This window comes from Gobio gobio (assembly GCF_949357685.1).
Source record: "Gobio gobio genome assembly, chromosome: 7".
Taxonomy (NCBI): Eukaryota; Metazoa; Chordata; class Actinopteri; order Cypriniformes; family Gobionidae; genus Gobio; species Gobio gobio.
Window position 1 is genome coordinate 29588839 of NC_137103.1, and position 24767 is coordinate 29613605.

At 38.4% G+C, this 24767-nt stretch overlaps 1 protein-coding gene across 1 annotated transcript in view; it reads left to right on the forward strand.

Annotated features, from left to right (window-relative positions):
- Window positions 1–24767, forward strand: part of man1a2 (mannosidase, alpha, class 1A, member 2) — a 120541-nt gene that overhangs the window by 89266 nt on the left and 6508 nt on the right. The window contains exons 6-12 of the mRNA XM_079822386.1: window positions 3107–3187; window positions 12249–12343; window positions 13058–13181; window positions 13262–13355; window positions 21441–21556; window positions 21643–21862; window positions 22140–22312. Coding sequence (XP_079678512.1) covers window positions 3107–3187; window positions 12249–12343; window positions 13058–13181; window positions 13262–13355; window positions 21441–21556; window positions 21643–21862; window positions 22140–22312 — 903 coding nt within the window. The remainder of the gene's footprint in view (window positions 1–3106; window positions 3188–12248; window positions 12344–13057; window positions 13182–13261; window positions 13356–21440; window positions 21557–21642; window positions 21863–22139; window positions 22313–24767) is intronic.

Below are 24767 nucleotides of genomic sequence, written 5' to 3' on the forward strand. Positions count from 1 at the left end.
GTGGCACTTTGTGGAAAACGTGTGGCGAGAAAAGAGTTGATGTGACACATCACCGTATCCAGGAGACAAGACGGGCGCCATGGAAACGATGTGAATCGCCGGAGCTCTGCCTCCAGAATTAGCTAGAATTAGACGTCAGAGAATGAGCGGGGCCAGCGAGTGGCCCCAGGGGCCCTGTGTCTCCCGCTCTCCTTCACCGTCTGCATTCACATTCTAACCCATTAATGGGATTTCTCCAGTTTCTCTCCCTATCAGTTGTTTTTCCGGCCTCTCCTTCATCAGATATGGAGAACCTGTCTTCTCTGCTTTATCATCTCTCTGGTCTCCATGTGTTGTCATTTTTCTCCTGTCTCCATTTTGCTAGCTTTCTCTTAGAAGGACTCCCAGTGCCTGAAATTTCCTCTGTGTTTAGTTCATCTTTTTGGCTTTTTGAGCAGTGACCTAATTCTCTCTCCCCTCCCCACTGTTACTTTTGGACAAGTGTATCTTACGAAGCATGTGCACTTTAAGGGATGACTCACGCTTGGACCGTTGGGTCTGGCCGTTGAGGGCTCAGCGTGTCACAGTGGGATGGAGGTGCTGGAAGGATTTTTTGGAGTAGGGGAAATAAACTGCAAAGCAAAGGCGAGCAAGTGAAACGTGTGAAATAGCAGAACTACTGTTTCCAACATTGAAAGTAGTATTAAATGTTTCTTAAGCAGCAAATCGGCTAATGATTTCTGAAGGGTCATGTGACACTGAAGACTAGAGTAATGATGCAATTACATTTTAAATATATATATATGAAAATAGAAAACTGCTATTTTAAGTTATATTTCACAATATCACAGGAATGAAGTGCATTTTACATGTTAAAAATATGATTAACATGTTTTTACTGTTCATGATACCTAATTAATTATTTTTGAATTTATGAAACTGTTTAAATTAATTATTTCAACCAACTGGGTCTCATTCTAAAGAGTTGTCCATCATTTTATAATCAAATGAATAGTTCACCAAAAATGGGGAAAATTAACTTCTCACCCTGATGTCATTCTAAACACGAGACCGTTTCAGCTGTTTTTGTCAATACAATGATTTTCATCGGGGTCCAAAACACCTAATTAAACCCGACCGTCGTTCATTATATGTACAAACACACACTGAGACATTTTTAAAAATAGCTTTGTTGGTGTTCCACAGAAGAAAGAAATGCATGTCTCTCTCTCTCCCTTTCTCTGCTTCTGTTGTGATGATGGATGAGGCTGCCTGCCATCAGCATTAATCGCAGCTGTTAAACCAAAAACTGAATTAATGGACCTTGGTCAGGGAACGGTCATATCTGAATTAATCTGGCGCACGTTCGCTTTTGTCAAAATTAATAGACATGCTAAATGAATGCTAAGTGAAAGGGGTTGGTTAAAGCATGTTCTTGTCTTCTCAAATTAGTGTAAAACCAAGTCAATATGAGATGCTTTAGAAGCGTTATGTTCAGAACTGGAAAACCTGCTTGTAAGCAGTATACAAAAACAGGTGCTGTTTTTAGGTGCTGTGGATTATGGGATTGTGAGGGATTGTCAGGATTTTGGGAGCTTGTACAACCATGCCAGTGAACTATAGTGTTTAGAATGGGTTTTTTTCCTTCTGCATTGGTTAAATTAGTTATTTTGCTGTTGTAGACTTTAAGATGCACGTGCTTGTGTGATTAGCTGCTGTTTGTTGAGCAATCTTTGTGTGAGTGGAAAACTGCTTCATGGTAATTTTCTCTAAATAAAGGTTGAAGCTGACAAAAATGGATGTTGATGATACGAACACATACACACAGACTCTGCTCCAGCATTCATTTCTGTCTCACTGAGAGATCATTTAATCAGCTTTGATGTAGAATTGAAGTTCATTTGAGCGTGCTGCATGGCTGTGTATAGTGGGCTTCTGGAAGTAAAAATCACATTCATTTTCTCCTTAAAGATTGTTTTTAACAATACTATTCTTGTAATCTTAAACTGAATATATACACATTTGAATATTTTGCACAAAAAACATTCAAACTTTTGGGATCAGTACGGTTTTTTTTCTTTTTTTTTTCAATTTAATAAAAAAATATGGACCCACTTTATATTAGGTGGCCTTAACTACTATTAACATTTTAATTAATCATTTGATACAATGCACTTACTGTGTACATATATGTCTTTACTACATAAATTAATTACATTTGTAATTACACTGTTGACACTTCCCTTACACATAACCCTACCCATAAACTTACCCATACCACCACACCTGTCCCTAACCCTACCCGTATCCCACCTCCATATCAGCAAAAGTGTTTTGCAATACAATATAAACACAGTAAGTACATTGTACTTATTTTTTGATGTAAGTACATAGTAGTTAAGGCCACCTAATATAAAGTGGGGCCAAAAATATATATAATTTTAAATAAATTAATACTGAAAGATCTTTTCTCTCTTTTGAGCTATTTGCGAGAGAACGCAAAAGCATCAACAAATAATTTTTCCTCCATATCATATTTTTTCCCACCATCATGTTCTTTTAGGGGCTCTGTACATTTCAACTTTCTATTTATCAAAGAATCCTGAAAAAAATGTGTCACAGTTTCCACAAAAATATAAAGCAGCACAACTGTTTTCAACATTGATAATAAGAAATATTTCTTGAGCACCAAATCAGCATAATAGAATGATTTATGACACTGAAGACTGGAGAAATTATGCTGAAAATGCAGCTTTGCCATCACAGGAATAAATGACATTTTAAAATATATTACATTTTTTTTAATTATAATAATATTTTTATAATATTACTGTATTTTTTATTTAAATAAATGCAATCTTGGGGAGACTCTTACCATAGAACCTTTAAATGGTAATATATAATTGACTTTAAGTTACAAGTTTTATATTGTACTGATGTCATTAGTTTTGTATTGTCATCGTTTTATGTGATATAATTTGCAATGCTTCATAGGATGCAGTATTCATTGCCTTGACGATGTTAAGTATGCAATCTTGGGAAATACTTTGGGATTCAAGGACCATGAAAAAGTGGGCAATCACTAATTTGCTCTTACTCCCTGTCATTTTTCCTTCTGTTTCTACAGAATGCAGAAGTATCTGTCTTTGAGGTCAACATCCGCTTCATTGGAGGGCTTCTGGCTGCATACTACCTCTCCGGGCAGGAGGTACGTTATCACTTCTTATTGATTTTTGCGAGTTTGTGTGTTTCTTCTCTGTCTGTGCTGTTCAGTTCCGTAGTTGTTTCGGATGATGGAAGTGTGTACAGACCTCCACATGACGATCTGGATTCTGGACAGGGAGTTTTTCTTAGGGCAGTGATGTTGGCTCAGAGAACTAAGAACAGCTTTTTCAGGGGAAATAAATGTCCCTCTCTCAAGCCCATGTTAATTAACGCTTCCCTTCTGTCTTATCTGCCCATGGGCATTAATGGAGAAGGGCACAAATACTCTCTCTCTTTTTCCCCTATCACTAGGCAGCGTATCTCTGCCACTGCATATCATAATGTTCTTCTCCTTTTAGTCTGAAGGTGAAAATGCAAAGGAATTAAACTGCAGCCATGCGGCACGACCTCGCTGCCACTCCACACACTTCATTAGATGAGTTTAGAGACTGGACGTGGATCTCACCACACTTGCATACAAAGCCATCACGCTGGTCTGTCCCCTGTCTGGCTCTCTGTACTAACAGAACAAAAGGTCACTAGGGACAGTGTTTTGACATGCCTGGGCGTCAGGCATGCTTTCAGTCCTTTCCTTAACAGTCACACTATGTTCATCTGAGTGTTTCCCACATATGCACTGTCATAGACATGCAATACAGCATGTGCTGAATGTTGGAGGCAGAGTGTCAAATTTACTAGTGCTTGTACTGCCACTGGCAAACACAAAGTGAAGCGAACTGATTAAATGTATTGTTTCAAGAGCAATTCAATCTGAAATGATTAAATCTGGATTAACGCTGCATTTATATATCCAGTAATTACTTATAGTCTCCAAAAAGGCTATTTAGGAAACGTGTACAGAGATTTCGTTTGCAGAGATCAGAAATAAAGCAAGCACTGATGTTATGAGACATTGAAACGATGTTATAGCTTCAACATAAGCAGTGCTGAGCAGATACATTTTAAGTTTTGTTATTGTAAATATATTGTAAATGTAAATATAGCTTGTTATTTACATTTTAGATGACCTTTGTTGTCATTCCTCACTGCAACGTAACCATTAGAAGCACTAATAATTTAATAACCCAGTTAAATATAATCGTTTGTTAATCTCAAAATGAAGATCCATTTTTCATGCTCTACATTGTAATGTTGTGATGCTTAAATTCACTTGTAGAATTTAAAGTAGTGGTTTTAGTTTCATATTTTATTCATAATTTAATAAATAGACAAAATAGTATATCATTTTAATATTGGTCATTTATAATGTACATGCTATCACCCAGAACTACCTTTTTAATTCCTTTTTTTAAGTCACTTTTTCATAAAGATGTACATACTCTTCTGGTAGATACAGTATCTCCAGCATTATGGGAGCCCATGAGCAAAGATGGCAGATTTAAAATGACTTTCTTTCAGGGGGTCATGCAACAGCCAAGTTACCTTTGAGATGTATAGGAGTGCTAATGAAAAACGTTCTCTAGCTACTCTAGATCTCCTTGGTTCAGGCAGAGAGTCTCTATATATGTCCCCTATATGCGTTGTAGGCAGCACGGAGCAGATGGTAGAGGCAGGGACTGAAGGCTGAATATTGTAGACTGAAAAGCCATGCCTCTTTAATAAGAGATTTTTGATCAGGCATGATGGAGAGAGAGTCGATGAGGGTAGAGGGAATGGAAGAGAGTCAGGAGTGAGAGAGAAATGTGTACTGGACTGATGTCCAGCTGGTGTTTCTCGGCTAGAAAAGAGAATCTGATCTAAAGACAGAGGACTCTGTACTTTTATCAGCTCTGGAGGGTATCTCTCGTGTGCAAGACCACATCCTCCATTCCCCTCTCTCTCTCTCTCTCTCTCTCTCTCTCTCTCTCTCTCTCTCTCTAGCCTGTCAGCCGGCTCTAGCAGAACCCCTGTGCCGTGATAGATGATGTTTACTCTGCTGTCCCTCTGTCCTCTCTTCCACTGTCTTTTGGTCCTCTTTTATCCTTTACTTTCATCTCCCTTTCTCAGTCCTTCCTCCCTTGTTCCTCAGCTCCTCTCAGTAGTTTGGTGCATGCTGTGTATATTATACACCATGAAGCCAAATCAACCCAGGACCATTGGAAATATGTGACTCTTTCTGCAAAACATACCTATACATGCAATTCACTGTAGTTTCCAGCTGAAATGAATTCTAGAGGCAGTAAAACACCAACAACTTCAATTGCTTCACACAAATTACAATTACAGGGCAGATTATTGACATTTTGAACACTCTGGACATTTCAACTGCCAAGAAACGTGCTACAAATCATCATCTAATACTAACAAATAGCTTTCTCTATGGCCCTGTCTCAAACGGCATCCTCCAGGTCCACCCTTTGTGACTTAATGCTGATTTGACTGTCAGATAAATGCAATGTAGTGCGCATCGAGACCACCAAGAGACCACCATGTGAGCACCCTTCTGAAACCTAAAAGGACAAATGGGAGACAACCGGTTTTGAGGATTTCACGGACATGCGCAAGTGCCGCAAGTGCGTATAAAGTGTGCTATTTGAGATGGGGCCTGTGTTTAAAGATATCCTTTTGAAAAAAAGCACAAGTGAAGTTATTACCCTGAAAGGATGATCGAGTTTATGGAAAATGTAGTCTACTCACTGAGCAACATTATTTTGCTACAGGCCTCAGCTGTTTGTTGCTCCAAATCATTATTTCCAGTGTTCAGCCTCTTTTTTTTTTTTTAGTGTACTTTGTTGAAAAAGAGAAGGAGAGAAAGATGGAAAGTATTGGGTTAAGTTGGAGATGCTGTGAATGAAAGGAGTTTAATAAAGCAGTCCAATCAGCAACCTTTCTTCATTAGACAGGAGATTAGATGACTGATGATGGAAAGTGATGTGCATCTCCCTTTTTTTGGCAATGTTTTTTGAAAAAAAATTCTCATACACTTGTGTCTTAAAATAAAGGGTCTTCAGTACATAATCTTTACATATTCTAATGCACTGTTACCTAATAATAATTTGGTAATAATGGTTTTATTTTATTTATTACATTGTATAGTTTACCTAATGGCACTCGATATTAGATGTTTTATGTGAAGACAAGCAAGAAGCACTTGTTCCTTTCTGGTCATAAAAAAGTGACTGGCTCGATAACTGTTTTGACTCTTTCTAAATACTTCTTGGAATGTTTTCTGTGGTTAAGACCCTCATAACATTTTCCAGGTACCTCACTGGCAAGCCAGCAATTTTGTATGACTTACTTTCAGGTCTCATGCCTAACAATAATTTTCCAGTGGATCTAGACAGCAAATTTCTTCTAATCTTTGAAAGACAAAGACTGTGCAAAAATCAAATATAATTTTTTTCACCTTTAGCTCCTGCAGACTCTCAGACATTTTGGCAGTTCTTTCTGAGATGGTTCAATTACGGTATGTTTGACAGCCCAATTGCTGTACAAATCAGTAGGTTTTTTTTTTTTTAACACCGTGCTGATGGAGGTTTTATTTCTTAGCATTTCTTCAAGCCAAATAGGATCATAGGCTGTAAGTGAAGAACACAGGCACATATTTGTTCTTTGTCTTGATTTGCACATTTATTACAGCAGAGATGGTGTGAGGAAATGGTGTTTGCTCCAGGCATTATGCAGCAGTTAGCTTTCTATCTCCCTCTCACCCTCCCCATCACTCTCTCTGTTGATGCGCTGTCCTGTGGTTGTATATCCTTCACAGTGGTGGAGAATATGCGGTGTCACATTAGGGAGCAGCAGACTCTTCTGTTGTCAAACACGGATCTCATCAAAGGCAGAACAGAACCGCAGCCCCGGGCCCAGCAGAGGCAAGATAAGGACAGAGATTTAAGAAGGGATTTGATGGATGAGAAAATGTTTGTCAACTACTCATCTGCGTGTTTGATGTGCTGCAGACTTTGGTCATGCCATCACCTATATCAAATCTCCTCTTGGAATACAAATAACTGGCCTTGTACGCTGACATTTCCTTATAAACCGATCTGGTTTTCTAGAAGCCTCTGGTTTGTAGCTGTATTGCTTGGTCTGTAGATGAGAATGTGTCCAAAAACACTCTGGAAACTGCCAGAAAGATGTTTTATGAGCTGTTAAGTTAACATCATTGAGCGCCTAACAAGTGGTTATATAAAGAATTGTTGGCTTTGTACATCTAGACCACCGGTGTTAGTGTTTATTTTGACATCCCAGCTGCAGTTTTGTTTGCCACACTCATCAATGTAAAATGAGACGCACCGTATGCTGGGCCAGCTGAGAACTGAGACAAAATAATTGATCAATCTCATGAAAAGTCTCCGGGTGGGGGGGAATCGGCATTAAGAGATTTTGCATAGTTTTTTTTCTCATAAAAGTTAAGTACATTTCTCCAGCATCTCATTACTGTATTGTGGAAAACATTTCTAATTACCTGTAAAGTTTAATGAGTTACTTAATTTTATACATCATGGTGAGAATAGTTCTACTGCTTTTATGCTGATTTTGTAAATATTTTTTCCAATAATAAATCTAATGCAAATCATCATTGAGAATAATGGACATTCCTAAATATTATAAAATATGATTTTGACAATGATTGTATTAAAGCTACACTGTGTGATATTTTCCCCCATCTAGCGGTTAAAAGGTATATGACCATCCAGTGAATATTAGTTTATCTTCCTCTCAATTCCGATTTCGTTTTAACTCCTACGGTGGCCGATTTAGTCCAAGATTAATATGGCTTCCAGTTCGACCTCGTCCACATTCGACACGGTGCCATCGAGTGTTAAAACGCGAAAGGCAAAGCTTGAATTGTTATTTTTTATTACTTGGTCTGCCCGATCGGTGGATATAACCATGAACCGTGCATCACACACACGCACGCACAAGCCTCACAGCAGAGTCAGACAAATCAGCATGATCAAAACTTCCTTATTATTTTTCCTTCAAATAAGTCAAGAGAGTGAACAACACACATCAAGAAAGGAATGTTATTTCACTATTTAAGATGTATCACCGGCCTGCCGACGATATGTTTTGGTAGCCCTGACTGGGAAACCCATAGCCCCGGGATGTTGGGCTTTGCGAGCCCAGGCCCATAGGCTACATGTCCGAGTCTGATCACAAATCGCAGCACAATGAACCAACAACACCTCAAATAAAGGGTTCTCCAGCCTGTGACCGCATGCTAAGTTATGTTCAGTTAGACACGTACACAATCAATAGATATTACGCGATCTGTAACAATGCAATACTATCACATATAAAAAACATTTTTACTCACAAAAGTGTGGTTAATCTCATCCTGTCTGCAAATCCAGTCTCTTGTTTACAAATGAATCCGTGGTGAAATGAAGGAACAAACGCGCCATGTCTTCCCCATGTGAGCCGGATATTCATTAAAAATAAAGTTCATCCATGCATTCATAATATTGGATTCCGAATTAAGCTTGTGCGGCATGTTTATTGCTTGGAAGTTTGATCTGGTTTAGCTCCACGTAGGCCTATGTTATTTATCTATAAAATGTCAGGCACGAGTCGGTGGGCGGGGCTAGAGAATCAGGCGTTGTTCTTCTTCTGTTGAGGCGGTTTAACCACACTCTGACGTCACAGCCTGGCACATTCTGAGATCTCTCGTTTGCTGGGCCTGGAGTCAATAAAAGCTTTTCTTTGACTATCAAATAAGTTTTCAGCTTTGAAACTTACAGGATATTCTTATATTACCATGACCGTTTATATATCAAAATCTCAAGAGAAAGTTGATTTCTCAATCCATGACCCCTTTAAAAAAATTACCAATACAGTAAAATACCATGTTTTATGCAATTTTACTTTATAAATGTACATAATTTAAATGTCATTGTAGCGAGAAGAGGGTTTTTTCAAGTAGTCTTAAATAATAGTAGGCTTAATAAAAAATAAAAAAATAAACGTAAGCTGTGTTTTCTTTATAGACAAAGATATAATTAATTATTTTCTTTTTGTTTTGGGGAGAAATATGTGAGATGAATTAATGGACGCAACAAATCCAGCTTTGTAAACATTACATTCATGATTAATGGGTCTGAGGAATCTCTTGAAAGTGGCATCATGATATAGAGACGTTTGACAGTATATAGTTTATAGAACAGTCTGACTGTTTTTCCTTGTAGACTCTTAGTTGTGTATCTCTTACATTTGTCTTTTCTAAAGCCATGCAGTTTATTTATAAACCAGGAGTAATCATTTTAAATAAAGGCAGAAAATGTGTTTGGAATGTAAATGTAGAAATGTACTGACTGTCGCTATTTGCTTTGAAGAGATGAGAAGCTTTTGACTATATGCGCATAAACATTCTCACAGACGACAGCCTAATTTCTCATTAGACAATGCTCTGATGCTGTGATGCTGAAGCTCTGATTGGCTGTGTTTGCGTCGGATTGGTGGTGTTTGTGTCTTCTTTGATTGGCAGCTCCCGATAGTGCTGCCATGACGACGGATAGAATAAACACGAGGCAGAAGGTTTTTCATAAAAGGCTGCAGATGCACAAACATACTGAGACCCAGAGCGAGAGAGAGGGCAGGAATCCAGCTTTAACCCTGAACCCCTGTGGAATCCTCTGTATAAACACTCATTCTCTCCATTTCCAATGTGTTCCCCATAATCTCTTTATATGCTTCCATTAGACATTTAAGGAACATCTCGGGCTGAGGGTGCCGTAGTCTATGTATTGTGTGTGTGTGTGTGTGTGTGTGTGTGTATGTTTGTGTACAGAAAGCAGAAGCTGTATCGTGGGGAATGTCCATGCTCATCTCCTCATATGTGTAATAACAGGATCATCTCTGGCGCTTATGATCTGCATCAACCAGATTAGGCTTCAGCTTCGGAATCTGCATTCTGGGAATTACACAAACACACACACACACACACAAACACACGCCGCTCCAACTAGTAATCCTGAGGGAAGCACTCATTCAGCCTAAATTAGCTTCTCTCTCTGTCTTCTGTCTTACTCTCTGCCTGTGTCTCACTTTTCTCACAGTTTCTCTACTCTCTCGCCCTGTTCTTCTTCTCATCTGAGTGACCACTTGCACCTGCTTTGTTCAGCATGCGAGACTTCTTTTAAAAACATAAAAAATCTAGGTGCAAATAAGATCTTTTCTTTGTCCCCCGGCCTTGTTTTTCTCAGAAATGGTTTTATTTAGCAAGTTTTCTTTTGCAAACACAGCATTGTGTTATTTCTGTCATCTTGCTTGCTGTGTGTGTGTCAGAAATATCTGAAAGACACTGTGTACACTCCTAACGCATCTATTCTAGTGTATTGCAGTGCATTTTAATAGACTCTACATAAACATCTGTTAGACGTGCTGGAAAGAAAAACCTCAGCAGTGGCTCGGGCAGCTGTGCAGTTTGTCTGAGAACCAGAGGTCTTTTCTCTGCTACGTATTCATTTTATCTTTCGTCCTAAAAACACGATCAACCGCACAAATCCCTCTCTGATACGAGCAACAGATCTCATCCTGCTTCTGTGAGTCATCAGCCCAAGATATTTTCTAGCCATTGTTGCTCAAAATCACTTTGTGGGATTGCAGAGTTGTAGTCAGACGGTGTCGCTGAAATTATGATGACTACTGCTGGGGGGAAAATAAAATATTGATTGTTGCACATTTGACATCTACTCCTCAAATAGTGTCTGCGCTGTTGGAAGGGTGAAGTCATTCTTTGGAAGGATGGATGGTTCGAGTCCCACCAGAGTTGTGACTTTTGATATTTTGTTAATTATATACTGCACAGTGTTGCTCTCAGGAAGCAAGGAAGTAAAACATTAGGGGTTTTTTGTTTTGTTTTGTTTTGTTTATGTTGGAAGGAAGGGAAGGGAAGGAAAAAAGGAAGGAAGGACTTATCATGTTGTTTTCATGAGGGTAAGTAAATGACAGAATTTTCAGTGCTTAACTTGGAGGCACAGTTGTGATAGTTAATGGATCCTTCGTTGCAGGGTTGGAACCAGCAACCTTCCATTTACTAGCTCTGATTCCACTACGCCACACTAAAAACGTGTTTTCCAATCATTCTGTCAAGGACAGGCTTGTCTTTGCTTTGAATATGTCCATCTTCTGCAGCAGTAGTTGTTGATGTTAAACTACAGCTTTTCGCAAAGGTTGTATCAGTTCTAATGATGAGGGCATCATCTCCCCTCTGACTGTCAGTGAGTAAACACATTCAGGTGTGGTGTTCTTTGGGTATTTATTGTCTCAAATGTGTGTTCTCCTCCTCTTTCTCTGTGTGAGGCAGTATAGTCGGTTCCCCTCTGCTGAGTTTGAGGGAAGATTTTATCCCTTCAGTCAGAGTCTGTGGCTTTAGTTGATCTACGGGGTGAATCTCATCAACAAGACCATGTCTTAGTCATATTTCACCAAAAAATAGGAATATTGTTTTGATAACCCATTAGTTGTTTTTTTGTTTTGTTTTTTGCATTGTGTTAATTTGTCTCAATATACACCGCTGTTTGGGGTTGGTAAGATTTTTTTAAAATCATTTTCAAAAATAGTTCTGTAATATTGTAAATATATTATTACAATTTATTGTGAAATATTATTACAATTTATTTAACTTTTTTTTTTTTTTTTTACAAAAGGTAATTTATTCCTGTGAGATCATTACTCCGGTCTTCAGTGTCACATGATCCTTCAGAATTCATCCTAATATGCTGATTTGTTGCTAAATAAATTATTCTTATTCTTACTAATGTTGAAAAACTTTTTTTTTGAGGAATAAAGTAATATTACTTTACATTACTTTTACTTACTAATTTATTTTCTTTTTTTTAAATCTTACTAACCAATAATTTACGAACAATAGTGCACATTATTTAAATTGTAAATGATATGTGTGGTATGGAAGTATTTGAAGTATGAAGTATTTTATTTAATTAAATTTTTATTTTGCAGAAAAAAAATATTGAGAAGATTTTTGTATTATTCACCCAGAGAGAGTTTTTTTTTTGTATTCCCTAGAGCTGACTTGATTCTTTCCGTCCACCTGTGTGCATTTCTTTGTCTCCCTTGTGGTTAAAAATGTCCCTTCTCTGTATGTCTCTGCATCTTAGGTCTTTAAGGTGAAGGCTGTCCAGCTGGCAGAAAAGCTGCTTCCTGCCTTCAACACCCCAACAGGCATCCCCTGGGCCATGGTCAATTTGAAGAGGTATGTTCAATACACACCTTCCCTTTCACTCCTTTTTTGCTCTTTTCTACCTGCACATTTTTTCCCCATGCTGTCTGCCCTCCTCGTTGTCCTGATGGCGACTGCCACATAATAGAAAGCTGTCAGAGCTTGTGCGTCTGTGGAAGTCCCTGTGGCTTTCTTCGTGTTTAACTCGACTTTCCACATAATTTCATTAGAATGAAATGAAAATTGCTAAATTAATCTGCAGAGCGCATTGTGAATGTATATTAAGGTTTTATTTGTGTTTGAGTGGGGAGGGGGTCAAATCCTGCCCGACACGGTTTTTGTGAATTAATTGGGTGTTTAGAAGAAATTGCTCAGGAACAAACAAAAAACGCTGCATTTTGGGTGTTTTTAATCCTGAGGGAAAGAACGATGCTGTTTTATTAATCCCCATTCATGTAGAGCAGCCTTTCCAAGTCTACACACACACACACACACACACTAAGTGAAAGGTGTGGATACATTCTAAATGGAAATGAGATGTACAAGTAGAACACAGGATATTGGACTTGACGGAGGAGTGATGGGCGGCAGTGAATTAGTTTGGAGCAGGAATGAAGTAGTTTGGCTTAAATGAGCTCACCGTAATTCTTCATTGTCTACACACTGTAAAGGTATAAAGGTGGATGTTTGCTTCAGGCTAGTAAGGAACATGCTGTATGTAAATGTCATGTGTTTTTCCTTTTTCAGTGGAGTGGGTCGTAACTGGGGCTGGGCATCAGCTGGAAGCAGTATTCTGGCTGAGTTTGGGACGCTGCACATGGAATTTGTGCACCTGACATATCTGACAGGAAACCCTGCCTACTATCAGAAGGTACGGCTGGCTGTATGAGTGTTGTGGAACTCTTCGGCCCTTGTGTTTTGTGTCCTGTTGTGAACTATGTTCTGGTTTAGGTGATGCACATACGGAAGCTGCTGGCTAAGATGGACAGACCCAACGGGCTTTACCCCAACTACCTGAACCCTCGTACAGGACGCTGGGGCCAGCGTGAGTACCTCCCACTAACATCCTCTGGGCTGCACAAGCAACTCTCTCTTTCCACTCTAGAACAGTCTTTGTGTGAATTCCCACACAGTATGAAAAGAAAAGGGCTCCAAACACCCACAACGTGAACTTGATGATATGATAAACGAAAAAATACATGGCACACAACTGTTGACTTGAATCTTGCATTAAGTAGATGGAAGAATTTCCTATCAGCACAGAATAAAAAAAGATTTCCCTGGACTCTTTCCAGTATCTTGGATGAATTTTGTCTCTCTAAATTCACTATGCAACAATTTGCTGCCTATTGTTTGCAAAAGCTTTGCAAGTGCTGGTTAAGTAAACTGATATACTACACTCAAAGTATATCCAATCTATTTTTGTTGGGTTTTCCCTCGTCGGGCTCAATTTTTACTTTTAATTTTTCAGCTGACCGATCACAAAACAATATTTTATTTACTGTATATATATGTACGATTTTTAACAAGTCCCAGAAAGACATTTTTTATGGACAAAAAAATGCTTTTTAATTAGCAATAATAGCTGGAAATCAATGGCAGCTGTAAATTCATAAGTAGTATTTTGTTGGAAAAGGATGCCATATGATGCAAAACAATACCAATTGGTTTGTATTTTAAACCATTTTACTGATGCTGCCAAGAATATCACGGGTCATTCTTAAGACTTTAACAGAAACTCTGTTAACCAGCTAACCAGCTCTAACAAACTACAGTATAAGACTTTTCCTTTTAGATATTTAAAAGTTTGGGGTTGGTACGATTTTGAAAGAAGTCTCTTATGCTGACCAAGACTACATTTGTTTGATCAAAATGATTTTTTTACAGGCTTCTTTGATGAATAGAAAGTTAAAAAGAACAGCATATATTTAAAATATAATTTTTTGTAACTTAATAAATGTCTTTCATTTCTTTTTTGATGAATGCCTCCTTGCTGAATAAAAGTGTTAAGATAGAGCGACATCGAACCAGTTTTGAGACTCTCACAATGGCTTTGGCCCAGCATGTTATCCTTATTACTGAGTCCTTTTTCGGTACTCTTATTACTGCAATAATTGTAAGAAGAGATTCAAATCAAACGGATGATCCAAAATGTCACTCTATGAAGTGTTTATAGACAGATGATTTTCATAATCCGTCTGCCAGGGTTTATTATTCTATAAATATGAATGACGACAGAATGGAAGCTTATCCTCACTGATCAGCGAGCTTTAATAAAGATGGGATGTGAGGAAGTTTCTTTATTTATATATAATTAGTAATTATGTGTAGTGAAAACACTCCACTGTGTTTTAACAAACTCTTAATTACTGAGAGAGATGAGGGTTTAATTAGTGCCCTGCGTCTAAAGGCTAAACCTGATCAACCCACTGCTCTCACACACACGCACACAAAATTCCAGTAAAGTGTGAATATGTGTGTGTGTGTCCAAAGGGGTAGAATGTAATTAAGGTGCACTAGAGATCTATTTTCTAAATGAAAACTCAGCATGAGTGACAGGCCATTACAACAGAGTATTATTCCCCCTCCCACATTGCATCTTCCCCATGGACCTTAAAGGAAAAGTTCACCCAAAAATGTATATTTTCTTATCATTTATTATCCCTTATTTAATTCCAAACCCGTATGACTTTGTTTCCTGTGTGGAACGCAAATAAATAAATAAAATAGTAAAAAAAATAATAATAATAATAATTACCAAGCTGCTATTTTCTATACAATTAAGCTGAATAGGGAGCCAGGTACTGAAAATTAGCAGCTTGGACATTGTGCTAAACATCATCTTTTGTGTTCCACACAAGAAAGAAAGTCATATTGGTGAGTAAATGATGACAGAACATTCATTTTTGGGTGAACCAACTATCACTTTAATGTTCTCTCTCTCTGTCTGTACAACATCACTTCCAGGGGCCTTTAGGTTTTAGATTCACAGCCCATCATTCTCTGTCCATGACCTGTCCGCTCGCTGTCGGTGAAGCCTCTCTGTAGAGATTTCCTGCCTGGGTATTTGATTGTTACTCAGATCTACCCTGTTGGGGGGTTTTTTATTCAAAGACTGAGTGCATTTAGTTTTCAGCGGGAGGCCGTTAGGGAGTTGTTTTTGATTGGCAGAAGTGAAAATCCAGGCATTCGATGAATGGCAGCAGTGCCAAAAGAGGCTGCGAAATAAAGGCCCAGATGGTTTATGGGAGTCTGACTGGGATTTTTGGGAGTTTATGAGTCTAAAATGTCTCTGCTTCAATCAATCTTTCCACTGCCACAACTTTTCTTCTTCTTTTTTTCCTGTCTCACTGCTCATCAACCTGCACCATCTATGTATTATTCATCATCTTAATCACTGTTAGTGTTTGTTCTTTTATCACATTTATTATGATCTCTTCCAGCTTCCTTTCTCTGCTACTCATACATATTCGCCTCTGCCTTATCTCTTTCTCTGTACTTTTTTTCTCTATTCCTTTTGCTGTCTCCGAGCAGCTTGTTTTCTTCTCTCTGTTGTTTTCAACCTGTCAAGATTCTCACAGTCAAGATCCACACATCCTGTCTGAACTTTATCTTCTTATACTTCAAATTTTTTTCTAGCTCTATCCAGATTGTGTCAAAAGCATTGCTTGCAAAGTCAAGAATCATTTGAAAAAATCTCTTAACGTTAAGTATTAATTATTATTATATTATTTGACACTTAACTCATCCTGTTTGTCCTAGAGGTTTGAATTATATAAATCCACAGCATGTTGAGGAAAAATTTTATATTACTTTTGTAAGAAATTAAACTTATCACCCCCCCCCCCCCCCCCCCCCAAATATCCCACAAGTGTCAATTTAAAGGAACACGCCAACTTTTTGGGACTTTAGCTTATTCACCGTATCCCCCAGAGTTAGATAAGTCCATACATACCATTCTCATCTTCGTGCGTGCCATAACTCTGTCTGACGCACCCACCGCTAGCCTAGCTTGGCACAAAGACTGGAGGTAAATGGCTCCAGCTAGCCTACTGCTCAATAAGTGACTAAATAACACCAACATTTTCCTATTTACATACCATGAGTGCAGCAGGCGCAAAGATATTACACAGCGCCTGAAAATAGGCTAACTTCCGTCAACATAACCAACCTGCTTGCACAGAGAGTGTGCTGGGGACTATTTTCAGGCGCTGTGTAATATCATTGTGCCGCTGCACTCATGGTACCTCTCAAAGTTCCTTGATTATTACGCAGGAATGAGAGTATAGTTCCTAGCCATATCGGCCTAGAAAATTGCAAATTTTAATTTTCTGTCCGTCTTAATACACAGTGTAGGTATACACATCACAACATGTAAATAGGAAAATGTTGGTGTTATTTAGTCACTTATTGAGCAGTAGGCTAGCTGGAGCCATTTACCTCCAGTCTTTGTGCTAAGCTAGGCTAGCGGTGGGTGCATCAGACACAGTTATGGCACGCACGGAGATGAGAATTGTATGTATGGACTTATCTAACTCTGGGGGATACGTTGAATAAGCTTAAGTCCCAAAAAAGTCGGCGTGTTCCTTTAAGGATCCCATATCTGGGGACCAGATACACCTGGGCTCTTTTGAATTGGCACCATAAGCAGTGCCCTAGCAACCACAGAATACCTTGGCAACTACATGTGAACTACCTGCAGCATTGTGTCGGTGGCTTTTGCACTTTTTTTTTTTTTTTTTTCTGAACATGTGACACCCCCCCCCCCATTCCAACATGTCCCTCCTCCTGCGGCAGGATGGACTATTAAGAGTAGCGCATAAGTGGTCTGTGATTGGACAGCTCGCTCTCACTTTCTCTTCATTTTTTTTTTTCTCCCTACCTCTCTTTCCCTGGATTTTTTTTGTCTCCTATTGAATAATTCATCTCAGCTTCTGCGTCTTGCCTCTTCCAAGCCAGTCCCTCGCATCCATTAGCATAAAATACATCTTTAACTTTGTCTCTGTGATCTCTGTGAAGGATCTCTCATAAAGTGCTTTAGCCTCCTGCCTCGTTGCTGCCTTATTGATTCCTTTAGCTCTCACTCTGAACCAGCTATCGCAGATGCAATTTTTAGCCATGTCACTTGCATGTTCACACCTCTCTCGTGTAAGACCATCACCTCTGCATCTGTTCTCCACCCCCAGTCTCCTCTAAAGACCTTTTATAAAGGGTTTTGGCAGCTCATCTCCTGAATGCTAGCCCTGCTAGGTCTCTCCCAGCAGGCTGAATGCAGAACAGCTCACTAGCCTTGGCAGCTATGAGCTGTGACCGTTCTAATGGGCTCCTCCCTCACTCTTCCATGACACTATATACAGCAAGTGTACAGTATACACTCCTCTACACATCACACTTCCTGTTCTCCTGTTCTTCTTTGGAGAATATGTGTGTCTTGTCTGTTCCCCAGATAGGTTAACAAGCTTTTTGCTTGTTTTTGCAAGAAAGAATCTTGGCACTGAGAGAGAGAGAGGGAGAGGGAGAGAGATAGGTGGCTAGATAACGTGGATGGATGGATGGATGGATGGATGGGTGGATAGATAGATAACATGAATGGATGGATGGATAGATAACATGGATGGATGGGTGGATGGATAACATGGATGGATGAATGTATGGATAGATAACATGGATGGATTGATTGATGGATGGATGGAAAACATGGATGGATGGATGGATAACATGGATGGATAACATGGATGGATGGATAACATGGATGAATGGATGACATGGATGCATGAATGTATGGATGACATGGATTGATGAATGTATGGATGGATAACATGGATGGATGGATGGATGGATGGATAACATTGATGGATAGATAACATGGATGAATTGATGGATGGATAACATGGATGTATGAATGGATGACATGGATACATGAATGTATGGATGGATAACGGATGGATGGATGGATAGATAACATTGATGGATAGATAACATGGATGGATGGATAGATAACATTGATGGATAGATAACATGGATGGATGGATGGATGGATGGATGGATGGATGGATAACATGGATGGATGAATGGATAACATGGATGGATGGATAGATAACATGGATACATGAATGTATGGATGGATAACATGGATGGATGGATAGATAACATTGATGGATAGATAACATGGAAGGATGGATGGATAGATAACATTGATGGATAGATAACATGGATGGATGGATGGATGGATGGATAACATGGATGGATGAATGGATAACATGGATGGATGGATAGATAACATTGATGGATAGATAACATGGAAGGATGGATGGATAGATAACATGGATGGATTGATAACACGGGAGGGATGAATGCATGTATAGATAACATGGATGGATGGATGGATGGATGGATGGATTGATAACATGGGAGGGATGAATGCATGTATAGATAACATGGATGGATAACATTGATGGATGCATAGGTAACATGCATGGATTGATGATGATAGATAGGATGGATGGATGAATGAATGGATAGTTGGATAACATGGATGGATGGATGGATAGGTAAAATGGATGGATGGATATATAACATGGATGGATGGATAGATAACCTGGATCGATGGATGACATTGATGATTGATGCATAGATAGCATGGATGGATAGTTGGGTAATATGATGGAGAGACAGATAGCTAAACTCAATCTATAAAAGATATATGGACAGATAGATAGACATAGATAGACAAATACTGTATTAGACAGTCAGATAGATAGACAGACAGACAACAGGTAAACAGATAGATGAGCTCAATCTCTGTTTGCCATCATGCACCATAGTTCAATTTCAGAATAACTAACCTAGTGCCTCTTTTTTACTATTCTGTTTTTGTCCATGTCTTCAATATATCGGTCTTAATTTCAACAGCTCCCTCCGACAAGTCAACACAGATTGTTTACATGTTCTGTTGTAGGTGCCCATTACGAGCCATTACCAGCACAAATGACTCCCAGCCTGTCAAACACACACTCACTCTGCAGTCATTAGCTGTGTCAAAGTGGAACACACACTCAATGACTGTGTTTATAAGTGATTAGGTGTGTGCTGGTGTGTGTCCACACTGAATAAACGCCAGCGAAAACATGCTCACTTCAGCGCATTTTTATTGTAATGAGGGTCGGTGTCGAGCCTGAATACACTTTTATAGCAGCATTCTGGCACATTAAAAGACTGAGCTTTGAACAGAGAGTAACCAAAACTGAGCGAGGAGAATAACCATAACTGGCTTTTCTTTGCTCAAGTTTAATGCATTTTCACAAAATTAAGAATTTACAAGTATCTAATTAAGCTAGTTTTGTCATTTTGAAGGATTTATTCAACTCGCTTTACTCCAAGCTTTAAAGGATTAGTTCACCCAAAAATGAAAATTCTGTCATTAATTACTCACCCTCATGTTGTTCCAAACCCATAAGTCCTTTTTCATCTTTGAAGATCTTTTTAATGAAATCTTTCTGAAGGTAAAAAAAGCTTTGTCCCTCCATTGACAGCCTATGCAACTACCACTTTCAATCCCCAGAAAGATAGTAAAGGCATCTCAAAATTAATCCATGTGATTTAACCTCAATTTTATGTGCTTTGTTGGCGCAAAAAAAGCAAAACATTAATCTCCAACGCATGTTCACAAGAGCACCACGACGCATGCGTGTTGTGTTGCATGAAACACGCGTTGAAGACAACCGAGCACTCATGACGCTTCATAAAATTGAAGTTAAACCTCTGGAGTCATATGGATTACTTTAAAGATGTCTTTACTACCTTTCTAGGGCTTGAAAGCAGAAGTTGTGTATGTCAATGGAGGGACAGAAAGCTCTCAGATTTTATTAAAAATATCTTTATTTGTGTTCTGAAGATGAACGAAAGTCTTACTGAATTGGAAAGACATGTGGGTGAGCAATTAATGAGAGAATTTTCATTTTTGGGTTTATATTTAATATATATAAATATGTATACCTTTTATATTTAATTTACTTTTTCCCAACGTACACTGTGCTAACCAGATGTGACAAGTAATGAAAGCGATCTTTTCAATGTAGAACTGTTGTTTTTTTTTACATTACCAATATCATTAGCAACCATGTCAAGCAACAAGCTACGGGACCTTTTGTCATCTTATTTATTCCACCTCGTCCCTTTAATTTAGCCTCAAATGTCACCACTGTGCTTTGCAGGTATTTGGTGGAGGAGCATTCTTATTCTAGAGAGCATTTAAATTGTACAGAAATCTGCAATGCAGGAGGAGGCATCAGTATTGTTGTTTTGTTTGTTTTTTAAAGAGAGAGTCTGTAAAAACACGTACACTTCCTTTCAAACGTTAAGGTTTTTATTTTATTTTAATGAAGTGTCTATTGCATAAAACTGTAGTATTGTTAAATAGTATTGCAATTTAAAGCCAATGTTTTCTATGTAAATTATCAAATAAATACATTTATTTTTAAAATGCTGAATTTTCAGCATCATTACTTCAGTCTTCAGTGTCACATGATCCGTCAGAAATCATTCTATATGCTGATTTGCTGCTAAAGAAACACTTAGCATTATTATTGTTTAAAAAAGTTGTGCAAACTGATGCTTTTTTCAACGTTCTTTGACTAGAAATTTCACACTTTACAATAAGGTTTAATTTGTATTAACATGAACTATCCATGAGCAATACATTTGTTACTGTATTAATCTGTGTTAATCCAGCTGTTCATTGTTTGTTCATGTTAGTTCACAGTGCGTTATCGAACTTTAACAAATACAACTTTTGATTTGAATAATGTATTAATAAACATTAACAAAGATGAATAAATGCTTTAGAAGTGCAGTTAACTTTAACGAATGAAACCTTATTGTAAAGTGTTACCAAAATTTCAAAAGAAAAGCATTTATTTCAAATGGTAATGGCTTTTACATTATTATTGCAAAAATTTCTGTCACTTTTAATCAATTTAATGTGTCCTTGCTGAATAAAGCAATTTTTTTTCTTACTAAAAAATCCTGCTGACCTCAAAAGTTTGAGCAGTCTGGTAAAAGTGAATATCGTGAAAAGCTAAAGTCTCACCTTCACCTCTGTTTATCCTTGTTTCTGTCTCTTGCTGTGCAGATCACACGTCTGTAGGTGGATTGGGTGATAGTTTCTATGAATACCTGTTGAAGGCCTGGCTAATGTCTGACAAAACCGACACGGAGGCACGCAAGACCTACGACGATGCCATTGAGGTGAGGGCTGCTGGTTGCCATGACTACTTGTGTTTCGCGCTGCACTGGTGTCTCTGTTCATTCTCTCTTTCTCTCTCTTTCTGCAGGCTATCGAGCGCCACCTCATCCGTAAGTCCAACGGCGGACTTACTTTCATCGGGGAGTGGAAAAATGGGCACTTGGAGCGTAAGATGGGTCACCTGACTTGCTTTGCTGGGGGCATGTTTGCCTTGGGGGCTGATGGGTCGCCGGATGATAAAGCTGGACACTATCTGCAGCTCGGAGCGGAGATTGCTCACACCTGCCACGAAAGCTACGATCGCACTGGTTAGTGAATAAGGGGGCAAGAGGAATGAAGAGTATGAAAAAAAAAAAACGCATTAGATCTTTGGACTTCAAATCTAATTTGTAACACGGCGTGTTGCCATGGTAACACTACAGGTTATTTTGAGAGTGTGCTGTTTGTATTTCACACAACTTGACTGAGGGACTTTGATGGATTGCAGCACAGCCACAAGCTCTCAGACAGATTTTCACATTTATAGCACAACGAGGGCCGAATGTTCAACTAATAGTGCTGAACGCAACCTTTTATTGTTTGCAGTTCTGAAGCTCGGTCCAGAGGCCTTTAAGTTCGACAGCGGGCTGGAGGCCGTGGCTGTGAGACAGAACGAGAAGTACTACATCCTGAGGCCTGAGGTCATCGAGACATACTGGTACATGTGGAGATTTACCCACGACCCCAAATACAGGCAGTGGGGCTGGGAAGCAGCACAGGTCAGCACCTCCCTCTACCTTTCCTGATGCTTTCATCTATATGACAGAAACACTGATGACAGTAACATAGACGCAACTTCATTAAAACAATATTTGAACCCCATAACCATATACCTATTGCTAATTTCACAAATTCTCGAACCAGCATATCACAAAGAGCATTCTGTGTTGAGCGAGTGGAAGGAAGGAAAATATTACTGCTTCGCTCACATGCTCTAATATATCATCAGATATATCATAATTTTTTTAAAGTTAAAAAATATACATTTTATATATTGTAATATTTAAAAATAAGTTTATTAATTTTAACAATTTTTCTTACTGTATTAAAGGGGTCATGAATTTAGAAATCAACTTTTCATCCAGCCTTTGATATATAAAAGTTAAATGTGATATAAGAATATCCTGCAAGTTTCAGAGCTGAAAACTTCCTTGTTAGTCAAAGAAAAGCTTTTATTGACACCAGGCCCAGCAAACGCTCAATCTCAGAATGTGCCAGGCTGTGACGTCAGAGTGTGGTGAAACACCGCCTCTGCAGAAGAAGGTCAACGCCTACTTCATCACTGCCTGTTTGGCACCATCAACCGATTCGCGCATGTAACATAGGCCTAGTGTTAAACCAGATCGTGCTACCAAGCAATAAACATGCCGTTGAGGATTACAAAATACTGTGCAGTGCCTGGGCTCGACAGTAATACAACATGTAAGTAGTAACTGTGTTCATTCTATTGCCTGATCTGAAATGTGATGATTCATGTAGTCAGATGTTCTTTGTCTGTGTCAGTAAATCAGAACAGTGACTAAAAGTCATCTTGCGTTGTTTCTCTTAGTAGGATGAAAATAATCTGTTATTTAACGGTGATTAAATTCTATAAAGAAATCGATCAAAGAAAGCTCCCTTTGCAATCGTTTGAGCAGCGCGTGCTGAACCTGTCAATCAAACTGCGAGAGTTTATCAGTGACGCATTTATAAGTGAATCACGTTTTCGTCAACGAATCACGTTTGCACTGTTAGTGAAGATGAAAGCATTCATTAGTGTACCGAAACTGAGTTGCAATGATCAGATCACTGCTTTCATGCGCTCAACATGTGTGTGATCGGCTACAATGATCATCACTGCATCCTTTCATACTACAATCTACATCAAATGCCATCTTAAAGGATTAGTTCACTTTTAAATAAACTTTTGCTGATAATTTACTCACCCCCATGCCATCCAAGATGTCCATGTCTTTCTTTCTGCAGTCGAAAAGAAATTAAGGTTTTGGATGAAAACATTCCAGGGTTTTTATCTATATAATGGACTTCAATGGGCTCCAAACTGTTCACGGTCCAAATGACAGTTTCAGTAGAGCTTCAAAGGGCTTTAAACGATACTTATAATTATAAGCGAAACTTTATTTAAAAGTGAACTAATCCTTTAATATAATGCCATTGATCTAAATGTAATGCAACACTTTTCACGATTAGTCAACCATGAGAGCTGTAATTGTAAAAACGCGCTAAAAGAGAGAGTAATACTATTTCAAATGGAAAGACGTTAGCCTGTAGCAGTGGGTGTTTTCTCTGAAGTCTCCCAACGGACACGCCCCTTAAAACAGAGCGTTCAGAGCAGAGGGCTAAAATCAGGGTAGGAAAAATGCCTTTTATTTATAAATTATGACAATTTTTGATGTAAAAAGCATTCTAACATTATAAGTGCACCCCAGGAAAAATCACAAAACAATAAAACAACGCAGTTAATGACCCCTTTAATATATAACATTTTATAAATCGCTATAGATATTAAAATGAAGATTGTAGTTAATCTGAAAATCTGTTTTTACTGGAAATTGGATAAATATTACATTTGCCTAGTATCCTCAGAAAGGATTGCCTAAACCCAAATATTGTATATTTAATTGTGGAAACTGACTTTTGCCATTATATGACTGCAATTTAAAGGGATAGCACTAGATTACAGCAACGATTTAACCCTTTAAGAACATTTTTTGTGCTATATATGTGTATAATATTTATATTTTACGGAGCTTAAGTCGAATCTTAAAATAAATAGTTATCCATGTTTCATACTCTGCATTTATAATGTTGGGATGCCTGTATTTATATTAAGCATTACAATAGTGTTTCAACATTGACAAAAGCTGTTGTGCTTTTTAGCATGTTTTTAGTGTTGGTTATCATCCAAAACATGAAAAAAAATATCGTCCTATTGTATCAGTTAGAAGTTTAATATCACTGTAACCCAGTAAGAGAACAAAACTTATTTTTAAGTGGTACATGTTCACCAGCACAAAGGCAGGGAGCCAGCATCACAAACTGTTTGAAAAAAGTTTGACTCGCTTCTCACCGGGCTGGTATCTCCAGCCATCAGAGTTCAGCCGGATATCAGAGACAGAATAAGGTCAGACTGTGTCTGGCACAGGATGTTCTTCAGTATCTAAACCCATATCT